Source organism: Ischnura elegans, chromosome 1, assembly GCF_921293095.1.
Source record: "Ischnura elegans chromosome 1, ioIscEleg1.1, whole genome shotgun sequence".
Lineage (NCBI taxonomy): Eukaryota > Metazoa > Arthropoda > Insecta > Odonata > Coenagrionidae > Ischnura > Ischnura elegans.
In genome coordinates, this window is record NC_060246.1 from 85,008,924 (window position 1) to 85,035,255 (window position 26,332).

A 26,332-nucleotide genomic window follows, 5' to 3' on the forward strand; every position below is an offset into this window, starting at 1 on the left:
TTGTTGTGGAGGAAAACCATATTTCCAGCTTTATTTCGATTTTTAGCATACTTTCATTCAGTTTCTGAAACTAAAGAGAAATGATACAAAACGTCAAAGTATTGATCGCATTGATAACTTCGCACGAAAATAGCGCGTAATCATAAATTATAATCATTAAGCTACAGAATGGAATATGCGAACGCACTTTCACCGTCGCGTCCCGGAAAATAAATCTTGAAATAGGCATTTGAGCAATCTATACTGTAGCTTTAATTGTTAAATAATATACTGCAAAATTTTGTGCATGGAGTGGAGGGAAAAATCATTGATTGCGTTGATTGATATGAACTTCACACTTTCCGCCGAGGTAGTGAATCCTAGAAACCAAAAAGAGAATGCTCATTCCACGCGTCCCGACTAACAGTCAGTCCTTCCTAACCTCGAGCCGGCCGCTTGGCCCCCGGCTGTCTGCGGCGTACCACACTGCGGCGGCTGCTCTCCCTTCTTCGGCAGACACCTTCCTCCCCTCCCGGCAACCACCACCCTCCCCTCCGCCGCGGTTTTAATCCGCCCCCGCGGCGGATCACCCCATGCTCCCCGTGAATGCTGGCAGCGATGAGAACCCATCTGTATTGCGCGTTGCGTGGCCGGCTTCTCAGGCGTGGATATAGCGGCGTATCGGCCGCGCCCGGCTACCGTTCAGCCCAACAAGAGGAGGGTGGGGTAGAATGAAGATCAAGTAGTGGGGAAGATGCAAGCTAAACATAAAGTATCGACGGGATTTATTTTCATGGGCGGAAATGATGAATGAAATATGCTAATCATGTATTCCGTGAATGTATGGCGTAAAAATAAGGGTTACCGGAAACATTTTTTTTGTTATGGATTAGAGGGATGCTACGTTTGCCCTGATGTTTGAGGGGCGTGTACTATATGAAAAATAATTTAAGATGGATTTAAACGGGCAAAAAATTTGCATATGTGGTTTTACCACGGTATCAAAATATATATCAAAATTATACATAGGTACTGTATATAAAAATTTCCTTATCACACACGACGCCCAAAATCAATACCTAGTTACGCCTAAGAACACTTATACAAGGACTGGAAAGTTAATATTACATGCATACTACGCCATATGTGTTCTAAAATCCATTAAAAATAAATTTATTCATGGATGAATCACTTCAAAAATCTTTTTATAATATATATATATTCGGTGATTCAATCACATTTAACTTGTTAACCATGAGTATATATGATTGGCATGCATAAAATGATGTATATAAATAACATTTAATTCCGTGGAAACGTTGGTGTTGAGTATTCCTAGAATGGTAGGGTAACATATAACTGGTAACCTGTATATATGGTAGGGTATATGACTATGATTTTACGTATCAGCAATAAATTGCAGCTAAACTCACTTCAAAACTTTGTACGGGCAATTTTTCAGATAAAATATTAGTGTGAAATTATGAGACCATTAATTCAAGTCCGCTTCATAAATAGCGGATAACCAAAATTAAGCGATGAAATGTTTTACGTAATATATCAGTGGGAAATTTCCTTTCCCTTTCGAAAATCAATGCCTACCGTAATTCATTCCTTTCATGAGTCCTGCTTTCTTACCATCTCTGTTTACCCAATGTAACCCAACCCTTACACATGGTTTTCAGCATCCCCTGCCCGCTTGATACTCGCTCCGTCCGAACTCTGTGCCTCCCCCTTATCTATCAAAGCAAATATATTTTGTCATAATGTAAATGTTCTTGTGAAAGGGCAAGAAAAACAACTTTATACATTTCCGATTCCTATTTTCCTAATATTCCGATGTCTCTCCTTTTCTTCCGCAGAGTCCTCGCAGGCGGCCAAGTCCGGCGGCTGCTTCCCCGCCTCGTCCACCGTGCAGCTCTCCTCGGGCGCCCGCATCCCCATCTCGGAGCTGCGTGTCGGCGACCGCGTCCTCGCCCTAGACGCCGCCACCGGCCGCTCCCTGTACTCCGAAGTGCTGCTCTGGCTGGACCGCGACCCCGAGCGGCACCGCGCCTTCCTCAGCGTCCGCACCCACTCCGGCCGGACGCTCGCTTTAACACCCTCTCACCTAGTCCTCGTGGCGCAGGACGGCGCCGCTCCGCCCCGCGGCGTCTTCGCCTCCCGCGTCCGCCCCGGAGATCGCGTCCTCGTCCGCGACCCTCAATCGCCCCTCGGCGCGCCGCTCATCGCCGAGCGGGTGCTCTCCGTCGAAGGCAGCTCTCTGCAGCAGGGCATCTACGCCCCGCTCACCGCCGCCGGCACCATCCTCGTGGACGGTGTGGCCGCCTCCTGCTATGCCGCCGTCGACAGCCAGTCCTTGGCGCATTGGTCGTTCGCGCCGCTCAGGTGGGCCGTGAACGCCCGCGCTGCTGCCGTGCACCTGTGGAGCCTCGTGTCCGGAGCCGGAGTCGCGAGCGAGGCGACTCCGGTAGCCAGGGCGGCAAACACGACGGGGCCGGTGTCGGCGAACAACACTGGCGTCCACTGGTACGCGCGCTTCCTCTACGGCCTGGCACTCAGGATACTACCCGAAAGCTGGATGTACCATGGGTAGTTGGATTGAAGAAAGCCCACCTCTACGCCCATAAGTTCCACTCTATGTTTATTGAGAGGAGGCTGTAAGGTGTTGTTTTTTAACACTGAACTTTACGAGTCTTGCTCCGCCAAGTTTGGACTGAGTCAAGTTGATGGCGTTCTTGAGTGAACGGGGGGGCGTCTTATCCGTCTGCCCAAAGACTTCTCGCCTAGAGAGAAGAGAAAGAGGAATCCATTGGTGTGTATTGCTTCGATGAATGTGTGAGTGCGTGTGGTTCTTGAGAGGAACGATCAAAGCTTAGCTTTCCTGCGCGTGACAGTGTGTGTACAAAGTATTGAATCAAGAGGAAGGAGACAATGAATCAAAAAATAAATGATCGGAAACGTTTTCAAATGAAAAACGCAACATAGACTTGTATTATTTGGCCCCCTTGATGGCTTATTAATTTAAAAAACGAAAATGCTCATTTTTTGTGAAAATTTATGTAAATAGTTGAAGCTGAACCGAATTAATATTTGTAGACTTTAAATTCCTTTCCATGTTATTTATATGAAACCCAGTAACATATTTTTTTGGGAGGAGAATGAAATGCTTTCCCATTTGAAGTGTATGACTCTCCATCGCTATTACTGATCAAAACGTTGCCTGAATGTAAAAATATTATGGCATTGAGAACATACGAGATAGATGTTGAATATATTTTCATAATGTTAAAAATCCTCTGCTGTCGTAGACTGGAGGCGTTTTAAGTATGACAAGAGATATTTTGTTCCCATCTAACTTATCAAACAGTGAGCTCGGAGGAAAAAACTGTTGCTTTGTAACTTAAATAAGATTTTTCAGCGTATTTGCCGTATTAACCTTTTTTGTATTTAAAGTCATAATGATGGCATATTTCATGTTTTTTACAATTTCATAAAACTTCTTAACTATGTATTACTTTATACACTGTGGTATGGCAGAGGAATGTTTGGTTTCAAAATCGAGATTTTGTGATGAAAAACCATGCAGCAGAATGCTTTTTATTTCAGCAAGTACCGATGTAGAGAGTCACTCCCTTTTTTGATTTCTGTTAAATTCACTTGTAAATAAAAAATTTATAAATAAATGCGGATCCTTCATAAAAATTATATTTCATTTTAAATTCCTATTAAGTCCTATTCACCTATTAACCTATCTCATTAACATAGTCCTTACAATATCGAATTCTAAAAATTTTACAGAATAAACATTGAATTTGTTTACAGGATTTAGATTTTGCTAACCTAAATTAATTTAAAACTGAGGTTTTATAGGAAGAAACTAATTATCAAAACGACGAGGCAAGCAATTAAAAACATGCATGATAACCACACATAAAAGTTTTTTAGTTAAGTCAAATGAATATAGTAAAAGGTGGACAAAGGAGTTTATTTGATCAAATACTTAGCCAGGAGATTGAGGGCAGATTGAAATAACAATATCCACCAAAAATAATAATTTTATTAAAAGATTTCTTCTATTTCCTTACAGTACAAATTAATAGGCTGTTTTTCTATCGCAAATAATAACCGATACCAATCTAAAAATAATTCACAACATAGTAAGTTTATTCAGAAAATTACGTATTATAATTTTTATTTTATTACGGAAGATTTCCAATTGATTTAACAAGAGCTATTGGATTAAATAAAATACAGCTTCGATAAATTTATTTACTTCTCGCTTATTACACCGGCCCTCTATTAAGAAGGCGTATCACTACCGCTCGAACCGCTAAATTTGATCACTCTTTATAATGTATTGAAAGTTAAAAACCTTAGCTATCATAAAAGAATTTCAGGGTGTATAGAGAAGATATTTGCCAAATTTTACCTGTAATTCATACTTCAATATTTTTCTCAGCATTTTCTAAGATGTGAAATGTCTGAGATACAGATGTATGTTAACTTGGTTTTGGATAGGGTCTACTCTAGATATCCCGCAATTTTCAAGATCATGTCGTAATTTTTAAAAATAAATGCGTCACGAAAACAGACCATTCAAATGGGAGAGATGCTTCCACTTAAGTTACGTAATTTAGCCTCCACCAGGTAGGTATGATATTTCCCATCAACTCCACTGGCATGCAACATATGCAGCACACATTTAGGATTGTGATATTCTTTCCACCGTATCACCAAGATTTTTTTCTCCAGTAGCAACCAAATGATACATGATAACACTGATAAAATGAGAGAATTCAAAGCTTATATTAATATGCGAAGCTACCGGCAGTGTGTAAGACAAAACTTGGTTATTTTCCACGAGTCTAACCTGCTAAGTCAACTCTGATGGAGAAATGTAAATAACTCCTAAACAGCACGGAAAAATAAAATTATATGGAAAACTCCGTAAGTACATTCATTCATAATATCATAATTCCGAATATTTATACGAAGATATGTATGGGTGCAGTAGCCGATGTAGGGGGGCTAAGGGGGCTATACCCCCCTTGGATATCCAATTCACAATAGATAGAATGATAATTTTTTCGGACCCCCACTACTGCTGGGAGGTTACTTCCTACTTAGCTCCCCCCTTATCCCTATCCTGGATCCACAACTGTATCAGTGGTCTCTTAAGAATTTCTTTTCGAGCCATGAGGTGCATCGTTAATTCTTTAATCTGCACTTAAGTTTCTTCGTGAAGTTGTCGGGTACAAAAATAAATAAAATATTCCGACAACAATTGTTGCGTTTTTAAAACGTCGTACCGCCGTGCCCGCGCCGGCTCAATTATTTCCAGCATCACCCTTCTACGAAAATACCTGCCCAAAAGAGAATACCTGCATTTTAAGCCGATGCTATTGCACACTTATTAAACACATATTTAACCTTCAAAATTGTACGGGAACTCTCTTAAAACTACAGGGTCGAAATATGAGCTAGTTTACAATAACCCTAATCAATTAGCGCATAAAGAAGGTCAGCTTGGTGGTTTAGGTCTCACCTAAAAGGTCCAAATCACCGCTCTTCTCCCTCTAATACATCAACCTACCGTTTCAGCACAACACTGAGATGGCGATCGATGAGGAGGAAGGGGTATTAAGTAAGGGGGACATCTCACTAGTAATCGGAACCACAGCAGCATGGTGCAATTTGAATCACCTCTAAGTCCGCTAAGAGTTAAAAACCGCAACGAAACGAAGGGTAGAAACATTCACAATGTGCTACTCCAAAGGGATGATGGAGATCAGTTAGATCGGGCGAGAGAGCAATGAGGAAGGAAAGTTGGTGAAAAAAGAAGCTTGATGAAAATCGTAAGAGGAAGGCGTCACAACTTAAGGTGCAACATCATGAAGCGTGATGGTTTTATGGAGAAACTCTTCGAATCGTTGACCAGTGACAATCACTCACTCAATAACTCAGTGAGGTTGGTTGGGATAGGTAAGGATAGAGCTCAACCCATACTAATACACATTTGTGAGCATTTTCACACATTCAGGGTAGGAGACACTTCCTTCCCCGGAACCACCTCGCACTTCGAAGATTTTTCATGGCATGTCCGAAGCTTGAACACGGATTTACTTAAGAACTACAGGTCCGCATCCCAGAGCTCTACCCAATAGGCTACCATGCTCCCAACAGCATTATATTATTTTAAGTTTTATTCCGATTAAGATAGGTTTCCATGGAGTACTTAAAAATGCATGCTGACAGCCTCCCCTTCTTTCATTTACTTCCCTCTTTAATTCATAAGAAGACCTACTCCCTAAAATATTCCTATTCTATCTAAAAATGCTATTCTCTTCCTTATTCTCCATACCCAACATTCTACCCTCTAACTTCGTTTTCAACATCCCCTCCGCTAAGTATTCGCTCCATCCATACCCTCTGTCTCCTCCGTATCTCATCTACAAGCTGTATCTCCTCAACCACCATGCCCAGCATTATAATGAGGTATGAAACCGTTTCAGGCTTGAAGTGATGGAAATACGATATATCCATTTTAAAATATAAAATACCGATAGTAATTTTCACAATTGATTTAAGTCCACTATCGACCATAATTTAATCACTTTTTGGCCATGGAGTTCACTTATGGTCTACAGTGTAGTTGTGTATTAAAGTGTGAAAAATACTATGAGTGTTTTATATTTTATCAAGGATATGGCTGTAATGAGTATTATAATTTTGACTTAATCAAAATATGCCCATATTAAATTTTGTTCGAAACTCGGCATAATAAAACTAATGGCACACCTTTTTCAGAAATTCAATGAAACAAAAAAAGGTCCACTAACTCTGTTGCCTTTTAACGTGTACGCGGAGGATACGGTAAGAGATGCGTGGTATGAGTTTGAGGCTGAAGTAAAAGTGGGGGGAATGATGTTTAAATCAGTGATACCCCTATTTTAAAAGTTTATATCAGTTTCAAACAGTTCGCGGATGATCAGGCGTTGATTGGCCAGTCAGCAAAGGGGCTACAGGCTCTAGTGGATTCATTAGATAAGCGCCGTGAGTATGGCGTGAGGAGTAATCACAAGAAGACCAAGGCAATGCGGTTTTGTAAAGCATCGCGAGCGAGGAATGTCGAGCAATCACACTATCTAGGCAGCACATTAGAGGAAAACAGATACTGCAGTAAGGACATGAGGAAGAGAATTGTGTTAGCAAGGAGGCATTCATGAAAAGGTAGGAGGTTATTAGAGGATCGTTGTGTAAGAGTTAAAAAAAAAGGTTAGTGAAGACTCTGATCTGAAGTGTAGAGCTCTACGGTGCGGAAATATGGTCACTTAGGAAGAAGGACGAGAGAAGACTGGAGGCGTTCGAGATGTGGGTGTGGAGAGAAATGAAGAAGGTGAAGTGGGTGAAGAGGAATAGGTAATACGAAGTGCTGGACATGGTGGGTGAAGAGAGGGGGTTATATACGAGATACGGAGGAGACAGAGGATATGGACGCAGCGAGTACTTAGCAGGGAGTGGATGTTGAAAATAGTGCTAGAGGGAAGAGTGTTGGGTGAATAACGGAGAGGAATGAAGAGAATAGGATCTTTATATAGAATGAAAAGGAGATTATCAAGACGAGCGTGATGCGCCCGCTCCCAGAGGGATAGGCGCGTTTCTAATTTTAAAATGTAGAAAAAAAGGCAGGGTCTTTTGTACAAATTTAATTGGAATGTTCATGTACAAAATTGAGGTCAGAGGACCTCTTTAAACACAACATTGGAAATAATTACATTATCCTCTGTTAAACGCACATGATGACTCATACTTACATATCAACAGGAGACTTGAATGTGGAATCAGCCGCATTTTGATAAAATATATTCAAAGAATGCGAGATATTGTTGCAAATGAACAAATGTATCAGTTTTTGCGCCGTTAACATCAGGAATATTTACAGTTTTTTTTGTTTTTTTTTTAATTATTTAAAAAGCAATTTTAGGAAACAATAGCAATATTTAGGAAGTAAGGTATGCCGTCGCATGTTCTCTGATAAATACTGTCCATTTTGGTACCTCATTTGTAGAGTTTGGTGGCGTATAAGTTGAGAAAAAGGTATCTATACAGTAGAAATAATATAGAAGATTGTTGTGAATTGAGGATAAAATTACATGAAGGAAGGGAAGGCTGCCAAAATACTTCTAGGCTGTCCATGGTAACCTACCTTAATCGATAGGATACTTTAATATATAATCACGAAGCTAAGCGAAGAGTGAATATTAAATAATGCCGTAGCCGCCACACCGAGTTATTTTTTTTTAAAAGTCACGACATCTTGCTCTACAGTCATAAGCTTTAAAATATTGAGTCAGAAATGAAATTTGCGAATTTTGGTGACTCACATAAAAATTGCAATAACTCGCTACGTAGCATTCACATATTCACATGATTAAGAACCTAACAGAAAGAAAATGTCGACTATTATTCAGCCCATGCAAACAATGCAACCCATTTGTCCGTATGTTAATATTTCAGCTATGAGCAACATTAAAATTAGGAGGAAGTATGCATGGCTGTTAATGGCACGGAAAGTGTTCATAATTTATCCATCCAAATATTCTGACTTGAGATAAAGAGGCAAAACTATTTAAACCGATTTGGTAGAAAACAGTCCACCTGCACAACCTCCATGTAGTTGTAAAGTAGCAACGAGAAAAGGAACGCGATAACTTCTCTTACAGATACAAAATAAGTCAACCCATGATCAATGATAAAGGCATTAAATCATGCAGAAATCTTCAGCCAAAACAAGGAAAATGAAAACTTACAACAAGTACGCGCTTTCGTTTGAATTTGGTTCGTGTCTACTTCGATATATAACGATACGACGATACTATCGATACCAACATAAAAAAGTGAAGCACTAAATACGCCATGGCAGTCGGATCCCAAACAAGAAGTTAATTTGTGTGCCTCGAGTATCAAGATGGATATTGCCGACAAAGTGGCTTTTTCTCACTATGTAATGAACGATTTTTATTAGTTTCATTTGTGTTTTTTTATTAAAGGCAATAGAATAAATTTGAGTCCCTTCTTTTTTAACTTTTTAGCTTCCGTTAATGACTAGAGCTACAGCTGATGACGGAGATCCTACTCCTGGCTATATGCTCGAAGAAATAGAAAGTATCCTTGAGTATTGAGGGTGGAATAAATTTCATGATTTGTCAAGCACATCGGTGGACCTATTTTTTCGGTCTAATTGCCTTAATATTCATGAATACATACTCCATACATTGCGTTGTACTAGTTCCTTCTTCAAAATCCCAGTGATCTCTATTTAATTTAATTTTTATATTTACCACGTGTGTTTTCCCGTTGGAAAGGGTTTAGATGTATGACGTTCCCATAATTTGCCATGTGTTGTACTTCTGGGGTCCTGGTAATTTTTTAAATATTAATATTTGTGAATGTAACTAAGATTTCAAACTACCACAAAAACACAAAAATCGGTCTTATTTTGAGGTTCTAGTGTGAAGTCCCTATAAAGACCAGGACGCTCGATGACTTCTAGTTTAACAATATTTATCAATTAGTCATGAATTATTACTCCTAAACTTTGCACTTTTTCTTGAAGCGACTTGTATTTAAACGGTTTCATTCTAACCTTCTTATAAATATCTTTGGGTAGATGAAATTACAGCAATGTAAATATTCCTGACATTTTTTAAAGAAATAACTTTTTTAGCTGACCCTCACTGTACTCGTCTTGTGGGATATTTACTGCAAAGACTAGGTCGACAATCTAATAACGTAAAACTAAAGGTGAGTAGCCTACATTCAATTTTATTATTGAATGGTAACAAAGACTTTCAAAACTCTCCATTCATACCTAGGTCCTCAAGATAATGCATCACTTAGTGTTAAAGGGACATATCAGCTTTAGAACTTTGTTAAGGAAAAATGATGGCCACATAAAAATGTCCACTGTTAACCGAAGTACAAGCTATTTTGGTAGTAGCAGAACTGCTGATGCTGTTGTGCGGGCTGCTCAGGTAAACAAATGTTTGCCACATACTAATCAGGAAACATTTTAGGCTTTACTGTAATCATTAACATTTCCCTCAGAATTTACTGCAAGTGCTGTTTGATCCCAATCTACTTCGCAAAGATGAGGAAGGAGTCCAAGAGGCACCAAGAAGTAAGGTTCAGCTTGGTGCCCTTGGATCCCAAGGGATCTCCCAAGGCAAATATCATGGCTTTGGCAACAGTGCAGCTGAGAAAGGTAGACTTGATAAGCTCATAGATAAATATTCGTATTTGTGATTGATTTAGCTTTCATTTTATGTTTTATTTTTTTATAGATACAATTAAGGGAAAAGTTATGGATTACTTTGAAAAGTTACTTAGCCCAACAGATGATTTCAATGAAGACATTAAATATTGTCTTTATGGGCCTGCTGGAAATTATGAACCTCCTGTGATCGAGCTAAAGGAAGAGAACTTGGAAGCTTCATCTGAAGTTGTTCCTAGCCCTGTTGAGGAAGTGAAAAGTAGGTTATACGTTTAAGCAACATAGCATAGCTATCAAGGTGTTTTTAACACCGAGGTATGACAAAGCAAGTGATCATCAAATTCATGTACTTTTGTCCCAATCACAGCTCTAAAGTATCCTCAGGCTCAACCTCTCCTTACTCACTCAGATTTTCAGCCCTATGGGTAGTTTGAATGGACGATGGGAGAGCTCACCCCAGCCACTAGCATGAGAATAACCCACGAACGGGGTATGGCATTCAGCTATTTTACCAGGATTATATTGAACAACGAGGGTTCTTGTTCAGGGTTGTCCGTATCGGATAATGCAAGTTTTTAACAGTCCGAAAGCTTCACATGGGACCCTTATAGTCGGTAATAAGGAAAGGAAGTCTACTCTTTGAAGGTATTGGGGATAATCCCTTCACAGAGGCCCATGATATTGTCAGCTACCATGCTGAATGTGGTACGCTTGATGAAAGGCATACTTCAAGACATACATGGAGAATGCATGAGGTTTGGCAATGCTGCTCCACGATGTTATCACAGCGGTCACACACAAGTCTAAGAGGCCAGACTGAATATCTGATCAAGAGTGACTATCCAAAGCACCAGGCCACGACTGCTGTCTTCTGATTGGCAAAAGGAAAGTCAGGTGTCGAGAAACTTTCCCTCCACTCATCAAAACTTGCTTTAGCCACGCCCACATAGATAAAGTGAACATGTTTTAATCACATTGAAAATCTAAAAGCAAGAAGTTACCTTTTCTTCAAGTGAATATTATATTTCAACATAAATATTTGAAGTGAGGCATTATGTCCAAGTTACCAGGACTAGAGGAAAATTGAATAATCTATACCCAAATATTAGACAACCTGTTGGTATTCCCAGTCATGTATTTTGTGCGGGACATTTTTTTGCTATCAAACATTATTTCTGATATACAAATGAGAATAGTGTGGTTTGCTATACCTTTTTAATTGCCTAAATCGAAAGATCATTACTCGTGGAGTACACGTTTCACGCTTCTAGATTTTTAAATGACGATATCTATTTTTTGCGATTTAATGAAAAGCGAAAATTTTCAAGAGCGCGAAAACGCGACGGCTAAGTATGAATGCTGGGAATAGCCAGTGTGACGTCATTCTGAATCCCGCTTTCGCCGTGTGAGGTGACATTGGGGCGAGGGTATTGTGTGCCGCTGCGATGCTGGCTGCTAGCAGGTAGTGCTTGGCTTATATATGGATTATTAATACCCTAACAAATGAAGGGAACTTTCCGACCATAGGCAGTTTTAATAGGTGATTATTAAGAGATGTTTTCCTGAAGTCTGTGCCTCATGCATGCATTGGTAATCTCAGACGTTGTAAAACTCCTATCTACTCGTATAGAAACTAGGTCCCTGTGACGTCACGTGGAGTGGCATCGCATGGGCGCCAATCTGGCCTTTTTCGAATGAGGATAAAAATTGACCATTGCCATTCGTCTAAACCGGTATATCTAAAACCAAATAATTTGTATATTATGAATACACTAATGGTGGGTAACGAATCGCAATCAATACCTTTCATTTTCTTTGATGAAGGAAACTACCCTATTACAATGAATGGTTTCCTACCTACCCTACCTGAGTGGTTTCCACCAATTTTTACTTTTATGGGGGCTGGATTTTTCTTACAGCTTTTACTTATTTCATTCTTCTGGGAAAATCTACTACAAGTTTTGAAGCCTCTCTGTTATCCTTTTTGTCTATCAGGCAAATGGTGTCCCAATCCAGCTCTAACTAATGAGCTGACAACTTAAAGCTTATTTCAATGGAATTTAATGCGTAAGTTTGGTAATTCTGAATGGTGATGATTTTTGTAACTAAGGATAAGTAGTTAAAAGCTTTTTAATAATAAATTATCTCTTTAGTCATACATGCAACAACTGTGGCAGTATGCCTAGACAGTTTGGCAATGGGTATGGGATGTTATATTACACAGTTCCTTATGATAGTTTCTTCATAGAAATTTCTTATTTATCTTTCACAGCTCACATTCCTGGAAAAGCTGGGGGAGGTTGGGAAACAGATGAAGATGATGCTCCTAAGCTGTCAAAATTTGATGGATTTGGACAGCGACAAAAATCAAGTGCTGTTATGTCATCATCGGAATCAATAGAAAAGTATGCCTTCCCCTAAGGATAGAGAAAGATGAAATTAAGCCTCCACAAGTGCAACACAAACCCATAGCCTTAGTTAAACAAATACTTTGTTGAAGATTTTGGTCTTACAGTAGACTCTTGCGATTACTAAGTTCACAAGACCAAAAAACCAGGGGTTCGTAAAAATGAAGTCTCTATTTTAGGAATCATTGCAAAAAAAATACCTCGTCAAAATTTCTCTTCAATTTCCCATACTTATAGTCACAGTGCTTAATAGCTTCCGAGTCGTGTGCATTATATATGCGATTCCTAATGTGCATAAAAACAAGCACATTCGTTTCATGTTATTAATGGAAGAATACAGGTAATTGTCGTTAATCACAGCACTTCCTCATAATTTATTAAAAACTAAATAATAAGTAACTCTAATTAAAATGAATAACAATCCCATCTACCAGGGATAGCTCGATGGAAATCAAATTAAAGATAGATGGATCTGAAATGACAATAGCTTCTTATCATATGAACGAAATAAAGCATCAATGGTGCTCTCTAGAATTTTTTGCCACTTAAGAGGTAAATTCCCAACAAAATAATATCTTCAAATATACTCAATTGGCTTTGAAGCCATCTGCTTGAAGAGTGATACCAGAGAAAACAATTTTCGACTGCCTAGCTTTTGCCCTCCAAATTCATTCAGCAGTTTCTTTTTGTCTACCAACTGTCATGACCACCCGACGTCACTAATGGTCAACAACATCCACGTGGCTTCTGCATGACACAATTGATGGTTGATATCTTCCTGAATTAAGTGCACGAAGAGAACTTAAACGTAGCGTAATAATAATGCCTAATAATGACTTTGTGTTGTGTATAGCCACCTAAATGCCATTGCTTGTCCTTGGAACTTTATAATGAAGTTCTTTTTCTTGCTGCCACGACCGAGACCAAGGTTTGTAATTTTGTAATAACACTTCATTATACTATAGATTGGATTGGCCTTTTCATCAGGACCAATGATTTATTTCATAAAAACGAGAGCTTCATAACAAGGTTGTTCATATCAACGAGTCTAATGTATATGACTAAAATATTGTCGTATCTCTTCCTTCAACAATGGGGAACTTGCATGAATTTTTTTTATTTCATAGGCGGACAGAAAATTATTTTCTGAATACAACAAAGAAAACCGCATGTAAAATGAGTTTTCCTTCGCGAGATATTTAATGATAGATATAACGAATTTTAAAGCGCGGGAAAAACTCCCTCACCCCCCAAGCCACTGCCGACGAAGCCTCGATGACGTCAAAGGTGCCTAAACATCACGCGAAGCTATTGTTGTGATTGTTTGTAATAGTTGCCAGCAGTTGTGAGAGCTTCGTTTGTTTGACGTGTTGATTATTTTATATTTAAAGATAAATATCCGACGATAGAGGCTTGGAAGCCCTCGTATTTTGCATTATTTATAATATTAATATCTGAGTAAGGGCATAAAATATAAAACTGGAGCAGTTAAACCAAAAATTTGATAATACCTTAATAACATCGTTGTAGGAGTCTGAGCCACGGCCATTGGAAGGAGGATTCGTTAATTGTAAGTTTATGTTATCGACGGCATATCATTCATTTAAGTATGTAATTAGAACGATTTTGATGTTTACTAATGTCCGCTTAGCTTTTATACACAATAAATTCATCCGTTTATTCGTAGGTACCGGAGAATTCGTCGTTTAGGACTGTCTGTGCTTGTATTATGGGGTGAATTCCAGTCAATGCAACTTTTGCTCGCTGATTGGAGACATCTAGGAACATTTTTGTGCCAAAATAGTGTTATTTTCAACGTGACATCTCCCGTTAAGCTACTGCTAATAATCACAGTGCCAGTGGTTGTAATGCACAAAGTTTGACAAGGTTGAAAAATATCGGCCTAGAGTTATCAGTGTTCCATCGTGATTGAATTGTAAAAAGTGCTATTACGCCATCGATAAATGTCTAACAGTAGTGTAAAAATTGTCAGTGGCGTGCTAATCTCCGTTGTTCACCGTAGATATGACATTTCACGATCACGCTATTGAAATAAAAACTGTGTGTGAAGTTTGTTATTCCATTATTTCAACGAATAGTAGTGAGAAATGTCACCTGTGTCACTTGTGTGGGCTAATTTAAGGGTTTAAATCAGTGAATAAATAGTTGTATTCATCATAACGAGTTCTGTTATTGTAAGTTGTACCTACGTGATGAATATAAGAATGTGATAGTGACATCCAGTTTTTGGTAAGAGTATTTGCCTATTTCCCACTATATTTTTATGGTATATGCTAGTATATTGTTTATGGATTTACCTATATAATTGAAATAGGTTGTAGCTTATGTGTGTGTTGGCAGCGGAACCGATTCGCGATCTCACATGTGGATTGTGTGCAGACTGTTTTGCTGTGAATTCGTACCGTAGGACGGATAGGACTACCTTCTCCGTAAATCCGGCGTTGCCAAATTCAACAGCACAGCTTACTCTAATGTCAACAGCACAGCTTACGATCGTTATCCTCCAGTATTACAAGTTTCTTTTACAACTCGATTTGCCGCCAACGTATAGTAATAATTTGTCTTAACAAATTCCATGAGGGTCGTGGCATCAATTTTTGGTGTCCTAAAAAAAGACTGGTGTCCTAACACCCCATGCCACACGCCTTTTAGGTGGCTTGCGGGGTATTACGTAGACGTAGATGAATTTCAGGTGTACTATTCGAACTAGTGGCAACGTTATCATCCATTTTTCTGATAACCAAAACACACGAAGTGAAACGCTTGTACTTCATCATCCCGATGCCGCATTATTAATATAGTAGCAATATAGCATATAATATAATAGCAATAGGAAAACTTGTCCAAGAATAACAGAACAAAATAAAGTGACGATGAGCGGCTAAATACTCCCCCAAAACAAATTTTACACCATGTGCTCAGCGTATTTCCCTACTACCTACGGTTGTTTAGGCACCTATGACGTCACGCCTGGCCTCGGCAACGCTCGGGTGTCTTCGCGCAGTGGTCGGCTCAGAGAAATTTTTCTCGATTTTAAATGCAATTTTTTTATTTCTTTTGATGTTGAATGGAGAAACTGAAGGTATTTTTGCGAGCTAATGTATCCATTTGACTTATTCAAAATAGTTTTTAGAGCAATCTACGACCCATGCAAGTTCCTCATTGACTGATTCGTGCCAGATAGCATATGAACGTATGCCTTCTCTCATATTTCATTCCTGTACCTCAATTCTTTGAGTGTCCAATTCAATTAATTTGGGCACACTCTTTCGGAATAAAATATTTACTATGTACTTTCTCAGTGCTTCAACTCTACTAACTTATCTTCATGTATTATGTAATAAATGTATCATTTGGAGACATTAGGATACCTATTCAATTAACAAAAGTCTCCCCCTAATAGAAAAGTTATTTCTTATAGAAAAGTTTTTGTCCATTAACTAAATAGTACTGTCTTATTTCAGATTGGATATGATATCAGCTAAGGAAAGTGCAGTTGAGAAAAAGTTCATTGAAAATTTTTGCTCAACCAAGGACCTACCACTGACACCATCAGAACTTGACAAAACCATGACCCAGTAAGTTCTTGAGAATTAAATTCCAACCTTGAATCAGAATTTTAATAGATGGTAATAGTTTATTTTCACAACTTTACAGGTGCAGCAAAATGGATGGCATCATTTTACTTCAGTCTCTATTTCAATATTTAATCGCCAATGGTCAGTCAATTCCCGAGGAAAGCGCTAAGCATGCCAGTGAAGGAGCTGCATCTTTCACTGAAAAATCCAGTGCCAAGTGTCTCATGGTGGCTTTGCTCTTTTTAGAATGGTTTTTGCAAGTTGGCAAAGTTGCACCAGAAATATGTTCTGCAATAATGATGCCAGCATTAGAAACTCTAGAGAAGAACACACTCAGTATTGCAAATGTCAATGCCAAGTCAAGAAAACTGAAATTCATCTTAAGTAACAGAAATGTTACTCGATGATATTACAAAAATTATGTCTAAAAGATGAAAAATGCTTAACAGTGGCTGTTGACTCCATTCTCGTCATTCCACCTCAAAGGTTCTAATGAGAGAAATAAAACTGTGTATACTTTGTGATTTTTGTATAAAAACAAAAAATAACATATGCAATATTTAATGCAAAAATTTCCAGAACATTTAGTTTATTGAACAATGCTTGGAGTGGGATGAAAGATCTTTTACCCCTAGATACTTAACATGATTTCTGCCACTCGTTTGGTTTCACCAGCTATTTTTTAACAATTTGTATAACATCCTCATCGTGCATGATGTGATGCAGGCCAACTCGTTGTGGTGAGTACTTCGTACTTGTGCCCTGAAATTAAGCAGTCATATCAGTCCTGACACACTTTTTTCCATAAAACAGAAGAACACTAGGTCATGGAAATTGGTCACTCTTTGATGTACCTACTTACCCAAACCAGAGCATATTTGAAAACTGCAGCCAGAGTACGATGAATTGAATGACAAACATGCTCAACAGTCACACCTCTCCTTAAAATCAAACCATCATCAAAATCTGGAGGAGCACCAGGCTTTTTCGTGTAAACTCGAATCAAGGATAAGTATTCCCATAGTTCCTCAAGTAAAAAGTCAAGGTTAAGTTTCATGTTACAGCTGAAAAAGAAGATTATTAACATTAGTTTGCATTTGATGGAAACAGGAAATTGCTCTTCATTCAAGTTACCTTGTAAAAACATTTCACAGTGATGATAGGACCTAGACTAATGGTAAGGAACCCTAAGGACCAAATAGACGCTTCAGCAACAATCTTGAGTGAGTAACTCAAGCAGATGAATAGACTGCTGATGGGCAACACCTAACACATACATTCCCTCCATACCCTAATGCATTTTAACCTCAACCTGAATAATACAGGCAACAGATTTTGGCTTAATTCTATTGCCTGCAAATGACAAGATAAAAAGACATTGGTGGAAGAAGAAATTGAACTGTAGCCCTACAACTATAACACTAGTGATAACCTCTTCCCATGGCTTGATGCGATTCTCTAAGAGATAAGACAGCATATAAATTGACTACTGAGCAATGATCAGATATCCCATGGTAACAGAATGCATCCACTTCTAAAAGTCATATTACAGGTGCCAAAAAGCATGCAACCACGGATGTTACAACCGAACCATTCCCAGCTGTTATTACCATAGTAAGGCTTAATACAACCACAGCAATGCAGTGAATTAAATACCACACAATATCTGACCTATCAAGATTTCAATGTATTTTTATGTTCCAGCTACATGGTTCATGATCTTTGGAATACCCAGTATTACATCAGAAGAGCAGTATGCAATAGCAGGTCAGCAGTAGTCTCAACGACAGTAAATGTGAGACAATGCACAATTGAAAAAGAGTGGACCTAGCCATTTTGAATTCATAGGATCGAATAAAGAGAAGGTGTTGATTAATTGATGATAACAGGCAATAGAACCTCATGCCAAACATTTTAGGAGGAGGCAAAACATTATTTCCAATATTTATCATAAGGTGGCAGAAAAACTTTCACATACATAGTGGTCGAGAAAAATTTATTTTGAACAATAATTTGTAAGACAAATACTAATGCCTATACAAATATTCTATTTGAATTTTTATACTTATGTTTGTTGTTGTGTTTGTTTTTTTTGCGTCCATTATCTTTTTTTATCTTCTGATTGCTGAATGCTTTGAATATCCATGACAGGAGTTTTGAGGTTGCAACTCCAATAAATATAATAAATTTCTTTATTATTTCATTTTTCCTTGGCACCAAAATATTGAGGAATAATATATCTTCACTTCCTTATCTTTTCTTTGTTACTGTATATGCACAGGGCATATCAAAGTAAACCGGCATCTGGTCAGCATTACCTACTTGGCCAAGAAGATATCCTTTTTTCATGTTGTTTTCTTATCACAAAACGCTGGAATTCAACCAGCTTCTCTTCAAAATTCTTTTGCTTTCACTTGAATAATTTTGCTAGAAACTGGTACTCCTTTAGCCCACTGGAATATAACAAAGTCGCTAAGTTTTGTTTCAAATTCTTCATACCTTCCTTTTTGAGGTCCAAAAATGCTCTCCTTGTTGCTACACAAGAGAAAATCTTAATCGAATCTTGTCTCCAGCATCTAACATTCCAAAACACCAAATACTCTTCCAGCAGCAGATTTGTAATTTTTCTCTGTAAATATTATAACTTATCTTTTGAAAGCGGTAGTGACTTCTTTTCTCTCTCATCATAATACTCTGAGAGGCATGAATCACAATTTAATCGATCTCCTTAATCAGAGACAAATCATGTTGCCTTCTTACTGTTGCTCTGAGACAGTTGAAACGACTTTGTAACAGTTTATTCCACGAGGGCATTGAGGCTTCAACATTACAATTTAGGTAAATAGTAACCAATCACACGAACATTTTGGTGAGTTGATCAAGCTTTTACTTGAACAGAGCCAAACCCAGGGTAAAGCAAGCGAACTTGTGTACACCGCAGAAGTGCACCTAGCGACTGATTGTCACGCACCGATTTTGCCTGCGGCCAAAAAATGGAAAATGTTTTTTTACTTAAACACAAAATTAAATAAGCTAAATTACTGCTCAGCTATTTTTAAAGTTGGTTTTTCATTGTACAGCAATCAGGTGGCAAACTCGGGTATCCATAATTTTTTTTTCAGGCGTAGATTATGCAACCCAATTGAAGTCAAGAATTTTGCATCAGATTGTAAGACGGGCAGGAGTTTTGAAGGAGTTGGGAGCAAAAAAAGCTCATCTTCGATTCGTGCAAATATGGTACCTATGCTGGACACTTATTTCTCATTACAAATGCTAAACATAACAATCTCACAAAATGGCTTCATGACACCAGCTTTGAATGCAAGCAATTTTATATGCTTGTAATTATGAATGCTATTATGCATGTTATTATGCTATATGTATGTGCTTATAATTTTTCAATTTCTGAAGTTTTTGAGGGTTTACAAAAACCTTAAAAATTACAGAAAAGGAAAATAAAGAAAGAAGTGTTCTTAAAACCTCTTCTAAAGCATTACGGGTTGGCTTAATAATGCTTCATTAGTGGTAACAGGAGTATGGTACAGTTGTAACATTAAGGTGAGATTATTTGAACGAGATAATAAAGCATATTAGTTCAGATTAAGAATTATTTGAATTCGTATAATGGACGATTTCATTCATGCCGGTTTTCAGACTACTGAAGTTTTAATAGATATTATTAAAAGTAAATATCTGGCCCTAAAGGTACATAACTATGGTATTAAGCACACCTGTTATGGCTCTTTAACCTTTTCCCAACTGAAGACCAAAATATATGTGGGGACATTTCTTGACCCAGGAGACGAAAGCCGCATATTTTCGTCAGAGGTTTTCTTACACAAATGAACCAATGCCCAATATATAAGTCTCCTAGCTCTCACTCTTTTAAGACGGCAGGGGGTGTAAAATGTCTTTGTTTCGGGACCCAACACTGCAGGGTTTAGGCTTTACCCTCAAAATCTGGGAGCAAATACCTGGACCCCTCGTCTCATTATATCCTTCTTAGGGCTGTATTCATAGTCGACCCTGTAGGGTCAACCGACCCTGGATACGTCATCAGCCCCTACATAAACCGATCTCGCCCTACATATGGCCATTTTTGGAACTAAACGGGCCCTACTTGATGTAGGGTACCCGAACCAACCCTACATCCTACAAAAACATGGCGGCCAAATATCGTCTGCTGATCACTTCGATTAAAGAATCTACATTACAATGGATATTAAGGGAGACGACCTCACTCAAGCCATTTTAAAATGTACAGTAACACAGCGGAAATGCAATAATACTACCACTTTATAACCACCAAGTTAAATAAATTATAAAATTGACTGAACTAATAAGAACAATATAGCGGTATACATCACCTTGTTTCTACGAGTATATAATAATATTTTTCACGTTTGGCACTTGTTATACTTTTGGGAAACTAATACTTCGTTTCCATATAACCATAGAAAACGTATTTTCATGCCACTATTTGCCACATAATAAACTTAACTACGGAAGGTGAAAGCGAATGACGAACCTTGATGATGCAACGTAAGTTCCCACGTCAATGCTCATATTTGCTCCATACTTATTACTATCTTATACAGACCGCTTTTGAAGTATTTTGAAGACAATTAGGTTCTACTTTTGGCTCGATATGAGAGTATTTGTAGCGATAATTAAGGTACCGACAAGACCTGGCGGACGACACGTATTGTTTATTTACCTTGAGCCGTTACCCTAACAATACGCCCGAAAATTATCGGACGTCTTTTCTTAGTCCCATAGTTAGTTCCCATCACACAACCAGAGTGGAAAATTGGCGCTGTGCCATCATCTAGGTCATTTCAGAGAGCTTGACGACGGAATTACCCCCCACCACTTATGTAGGGTCGACTGAGAAACGCATGTAGGGGCCTTTTGTTATGTAGGGTCGACTAAGAATACGGCCCTTAGTGGTAAGGGACCGCAGTCATACAATTCTTTATCCAGTCAGGTTTCGAAGTAAATATTTCTTCTTTTCTCAAGAAATATTAACTAAGAATTGAATTCTTTGTCTTTTGAGCAGCGTTTACCATTTTTAAATGAAATTCTATGATAAATATTAACTTATATCTCTATTTCAGTATAAACAACAACATGGAAATTGTTGCCGCATTAAATGCGTTATTATTGACCTTACAACTTCGTTTAAAATTTGACAATGCACAGAAAGAAATGAGGAATTCAATTCAAAGTCTGAAATTTACGTGCAAGCAACAATTATCCATGTGCCAAATACTACATATAAGCAATGCATAAGTTGACCACCAACCAATGCCACAGGTAGAGTCGTAAACCCGGAAAAGACAGAGCACAACTACTCTCGGAGTCCGAGATAATGCGGAGTCCCCGCTGGGATCCCGGAGGGATCGAAAAAGGTTGGAGCTGAGAGCTTGTGATTATCCGCGAGACCCTTCTTAACGAATGTCTCGCAAAAATGCTCTGTACCATGGGAAAGAAAAGTCTCTTGCGGCTTAGTACAGCAGTCTTGCTAAGACGAAAACTCCACCGTCTCGAAAGGGTTAATATGATTACAAATGCAATGGTACTGTGGGTTCCAAATTTGGATGTTAAAATTGTTCACTCTCATTTAACCTCAAATTTAATAAAGGGAGCAAGATTTTTAAAACAATAAGTATTTAAAGTAAAAAAAAGTAAATATATGAAATAGCTTGATGGGCTTCAAACTCGGCCATTAAATTGTCTCACCTTACAACACAGCTGTATGGAGACCTGGCTATTCGGTCTACCTCCTCAATTGAAATTTGATCAATTTTATTATACACGTATACGCATGGGAGGTAAACACGATTTGCAGATATTACATCTATCAATTCATCAGCAGAACAGTCTTCTCTAAACAGGACCTTTAAAGAAATATTTTAAGTTTATTTACCATATGAATTACAACAAATAGCTTTTCATCTATCCTTCAACAGGATTTGTTAGTTAAGTGATTGAGTATGAAATGAAATACAAAATATACAAACCTCTGCATTGAAAATCTTATATTCATGAAGGATCATCTGGACCAATTTCTCATCTACCCTTGATAATGGGCATGTGGAATTAAATGCCACCCCACCACCCTTTTTAATCTAGAAAAAAAATCATCAAATACATAATGAATAACAGGTTTAAATAAGAAAATCATATCATGGCAATTCATCCAAGTCATCTTAATGTAAGGTGCAAAAGAAAGTTATTCGCAAAAGTATTTGAATGGAGCAATAATTAAGTAAGTGCCAGCACACTATACCATGCATAGCAAATGACCATTGAGATCCTTTTATAATACATTTTTCAACAATAATAATAATTCCCACTTATCCCTCAGACAAAAAATACAGATTCTTTACAGCACAAATGTTAGTTTTGATTTCCTTATACATAATGCGAGGATATCCATCAACACTTCTCCTTTTGTACAACTGGCTTAAAAAAAGTCTTCAAACAGAAATATATTATTTTGCCCTCAGTACAGCCATTCAATTTTCTTGCTTTGCCATAGGTCATGGCTGCCAGTCCCATTGGAGTGCATTTTAGACTTTTATGATATGGATGTTTGTATTCGATAGGCCTAATAACTCAATTGCATGTAATATCACCATAACCAACGGCTAAAGAATAGCATTTAACCATAATAAACAGACATACAACGTGGCTTACCTTAAAATAAATATTAGGCCTTTTCTTATTGAGACGAATACCAACTGCCTCCAATTCTTTTTCTAATAATTCTCTTTGCACATCACCCTTTGTAGCATCCAGCATCATCAATACCACATCCGCAGTTCTAGCTACAGCAATGACCTAAAACAAATATTAAGTAAATACATGTTCAACATGCTAGAAAGAGTTTCTAGACTCTTCATGAGGGCTGAGAACACCTTGACCAAGGCATCGGGGAAATTGTAGCTGAGAGGACTCAGTAACATAAAATGAACTTCCATAACTCTAAGTAATAGAAGTGTTGAGTTGTGGCACTTTGCGGTGAGGTCATACATACAAAAGAATCATCTTGGATTCTGTGACAACTCTGCACCAAGTCCACTGGTGGCACATTACCAAAGCGCTATAAAAGACACTTCTTAGAACAGTGAGTGGCTGACAATGGACAGCCTCATTAGAGGTTACACAAGTTAGAGAGCAAAATATTTTTCCCTCTCGTCTTCCTTTCATTTTTCAATTGTCACAGTTTTGTATCACTCTCATAATATGTGAAATAGCTAAAATTGATCATAGAACATCGATAAAAAAAACCAGTGTAATCATAATCCGACAAAGATATTGATAAAAGCTATAGCTAGCAGCTAAGTTGTATAATCTAAAAAGTTTAATTTACAATGGAAGAGGTCAGGTTTCTCTGGTCCCACATTTACCTCAGAGCCTTTTGTCATGGAAGGTTCAAATGAAGGGGTTGGTCAGGTCATGTAAGTGGTGACCAGCTCAGGATGGCCTCCACATAACCATCACCAACCAGAAAAACTTATTGGAGGGATTATTAAAAGGCTAAAAAATATTCTTACCAGGAATTATACCATATTTTCTGCTAGACACGAGCAATAAAATCTGGTCTCAAAATATTCGGAGATAGCAATTATAAAGATCACTTACATCAACAGTCTTTCCACGTTGTTAGCATCATAAAATCATCCCAATCAAAAGGAAATATTTAATATACATAGATATGCTCTTACACATAATTTACTCCAATCCACAATCCAAAATAACTGATATATGTAAAACATTCATAAATTGTGTATTACAAGCATGTAAAATGCAAAAATGGTAGCTCATTATTTGAGATGATTTGTGCAAAACATATGCTAGAGTTATCTGAAATATCAGTACTACCTTCTTCAAAAAACCTTTTTGACTCTGAAAATTTTCATTGCTGGGGGTGAGGCCTGTGTAAATAAACCTCGTGAAGTCACTGGGTACGGATGCGGCATTGTAAAATTGATATCTCAAGCAGAGCTTTCAAGAGTGGTGTCTACAGCCCAGGCACAAGCTGCTCATATCTTGTTCGGGTTTGTACACAGGCTAATAAAGGTGAATATCTGTATCATGATTTCAGAGACCAGTTGAGGGTATACATTTGTCAGTGACAAAGTTGATAGGCAGCTTTATTTAAACTGGAGGAAGAGTTCTTGGGTTTCCAGCTGGGTCCAAGGGTTTTTCTGCACCGATGTTTCGAAGGCTAAGTCTGCCATCGTCTTCAGGGTGAATGCACTCTGAAGACAAAGACAGACTTCACCCTGAAGACGATGGATGACTTAGCCTTCAAAACGTCGGTACAGAAAAACCCTTGGACCCGGCTGGAAACCCGAGAACTCTTCCTCCAGTCTATTCGCCGGGAAAACCTTAGATCCTTCAGCTTTATTTAAAGTCTTCATCATGTGTAAGGCTTTTAAAGCAATAATGTCCTTAAATTGAAACTCAAATGGGAACCAGATAAAACTGATGCTCAAGCTAAATGTGGTAGGTGCATATAAAATGCCTATGTAGATGCAGGATTATAATTAAAACAACATTAAGTACTCTATTACCTATTGTAAGACCATTCACAGGGGAAAACTGCAGTGGTGGGGACAGGTAAAGGGGAAAAATCCCACACATATTATAAATGACATGAAATATTTTACACATTTTAGCAACATTAAAGCATACTACTGGTGTGTTTCCCTTGAAATAAATTTCCGGGGATTGCTCCAGGCCATTTACATAATACTACACATTAAAATAATGAAGTAGTAGCCCATAATTCCAAAAGTGTAGAAAAATCGAGGAGTGTCAATTAAAAAGCATGAGAAGTTGCAATAATGGTTATTAGAAATTAGTATGATAGGAATTAGAACTGACATCGAAAGGGCTTGTAATTAAACAAGGAGAAAGCAAGAAAAACAAGGAGCAAAAGGACATGACGATCAGATGGTACACCAGGCGAACACATTGACCATTAATAACACCAATGCAACACATTTTGAATAGGAATTGTTTTAGTCTTACCTGTCTCCCTCTTCCTTTCCCTTGAGAAGCTCCTTCAATGATTCCGGGCAAGTCAAGAAGCTGTATGTTTGCTCCTTTGTATTCAATAACTCCTGGAATACATGTCAGCGTCGTAAACTCATAAGCCGCAGCTTCACTCTCCGTAGCAGTCAATGTGCTCAGTAAAGTTGACTGCCCGCAAATGAAAGAATAGAGACAATAAGTACACTTCTAAAATAATAATAATATGGTGGAAATTAACAAGCAATTAAAATCTAGGTTCATGCTGTTATATTTTTCATCAAGGAATAAACTGATTTCATTGAGACAGATGCCACTTCAACTGACCATATTAACTATGATCAAATAAGTTATCCCGCACTATTGCACGCAAGAACACACATAACTGAATGTATATCAACAGTTATAAAAATAATATGGTCTTATTTCCAAATACGCGCAATACTTTCACATTCAGCTAACTATATGAGGTAACTTAGAACAGGTGTTTATTAAGAGGATGCAGACCTTGCCAACAGATGGAAAACCTATTAGTGCCACTCTTGCATCTCCCGACTTCAAGACATCAAATCCATCACCTTTCTCTGATTTCTTAGAAGGTTCCAAAAGCTGAGCTCTATACTTCGCTAGCTTCGCTTTCAATACTCCCAGATGGTATTCAGTAGCTGCAACAAATTGCACGCACATAAGGTTTACAGAAGTAAGATTTTCCACATTCATTTTCTATACAATATAAAGAAAGTTTAGAATCAAATGCCATGGTAGTGGATGACAAACATACCTTTATTTTTTTGGGTTCTAGCAATTTCTTTCTCTATTTCCGAAATTTTCTCTAAGATACCCATCTCTTAAGTGAAACTCCAATCAATTTCTATCGCGAAATTACTGTAATCAACATTACCTAGCTTGAAAACCAATTAAAAGTTTAAATAAAAGGCCATTCAGCAGTTGTTTCGGCGTTTAATTAATAGCACCAAAACACGTGAACAACAAGATGTTTTACGGAAATCGGCCTCATCTTCTTC

General features: G+C 38.0%; 3 protein-coding genes across 4 annotated transcripts in view; 2 read left to right on the forward strand and 1 right to left on the reverse strand.

Annotated features, from left to right (window-relative positions):
• The window catches only part of LOC124165104 (sonic hedgehog protein), a 187,302-nt gene extending 183,618 nt beyond the window's left edge, over window positions 1-3,684 (forward strand). The window contains exon 3 of the mRNA XM_046542396.1: window positions 1,842-3,684. Coding sequence (XP_046398352.1) covers window positions 1,842-2,575 — 734 coding nt within the window. The 3' untranslated portion in view covers window positions 2,576-3,684. The remainder of the gene's footprint in view (window positions 1-1,841) is intronic.
• A 5,216-nt stretch (window positions 3,685-8,900) lies between these two features.
• On the forward strand, window positions 8,901-16,843 carry LOC124165112 (AP-4 complex accessory subunit Tepsin-like). 2 transcript variants are annotated; one of them, XM_046542409.1, is made up of 9 exons: window positions 8,901-8,986; window positions 9,075-9,147; window positions 9,695-9,786; window positions 9,858-10,016; window positions 10,090-10,246; window positions 10,326-10,514; window positions 12,528-12,660; window positions 16,149-16,262; window positions 16,321-16,843. In XM_046542409.1, exons 1-9 carry the CDS (start codon window positions 8,951-8,953, stop codon window positions 16,667-16,669), a joined length of 1,302 nt encoding a protein of 433 aa, XP_046398365.1. In that variant the 5' UTR covers window positions 8,901-8,950; the 3' UTR covers window positions 16,670-16,843. The 2 variants fall into 2 exon arrangements, with proteins under 2 accessions (XP_046398365.1, XP_046398374.1); XM_046542418.1 differs by having other exon boundaries at window positions 16,342-16,843.
• Window positions 16,777-26,316, reverse strand: LOC124165124 (developmentally-regulated GTP-binding protein 2). The gene is made up of 8 exons (XM_046542431.1): window positions 26,089-26,316; window positions 25,815-25,972; window positions 25,308-25,478; window positions 22,965-23,108; window positions 22,286-22,393; window positions 22,005-22,162; window positions 17,125-17,326; window positions 16,777-17,024 (listed from the first exon to the last, which is right to left on the reverse strand). Exons 1-8 carry the CDS (start codon window positions 26,150-26,152, stop codon window positions 16,938-16,940), a joined length of 1,092 nt encoding a protein of 363 aa, XP_046398387.1. The 5' UTR covers window positions 26,153-26,316; the 3' UTR covers window positions 16,777-16,937.
• Window positions 26,317-26,332: the final 16 nt, after the last annotated feature.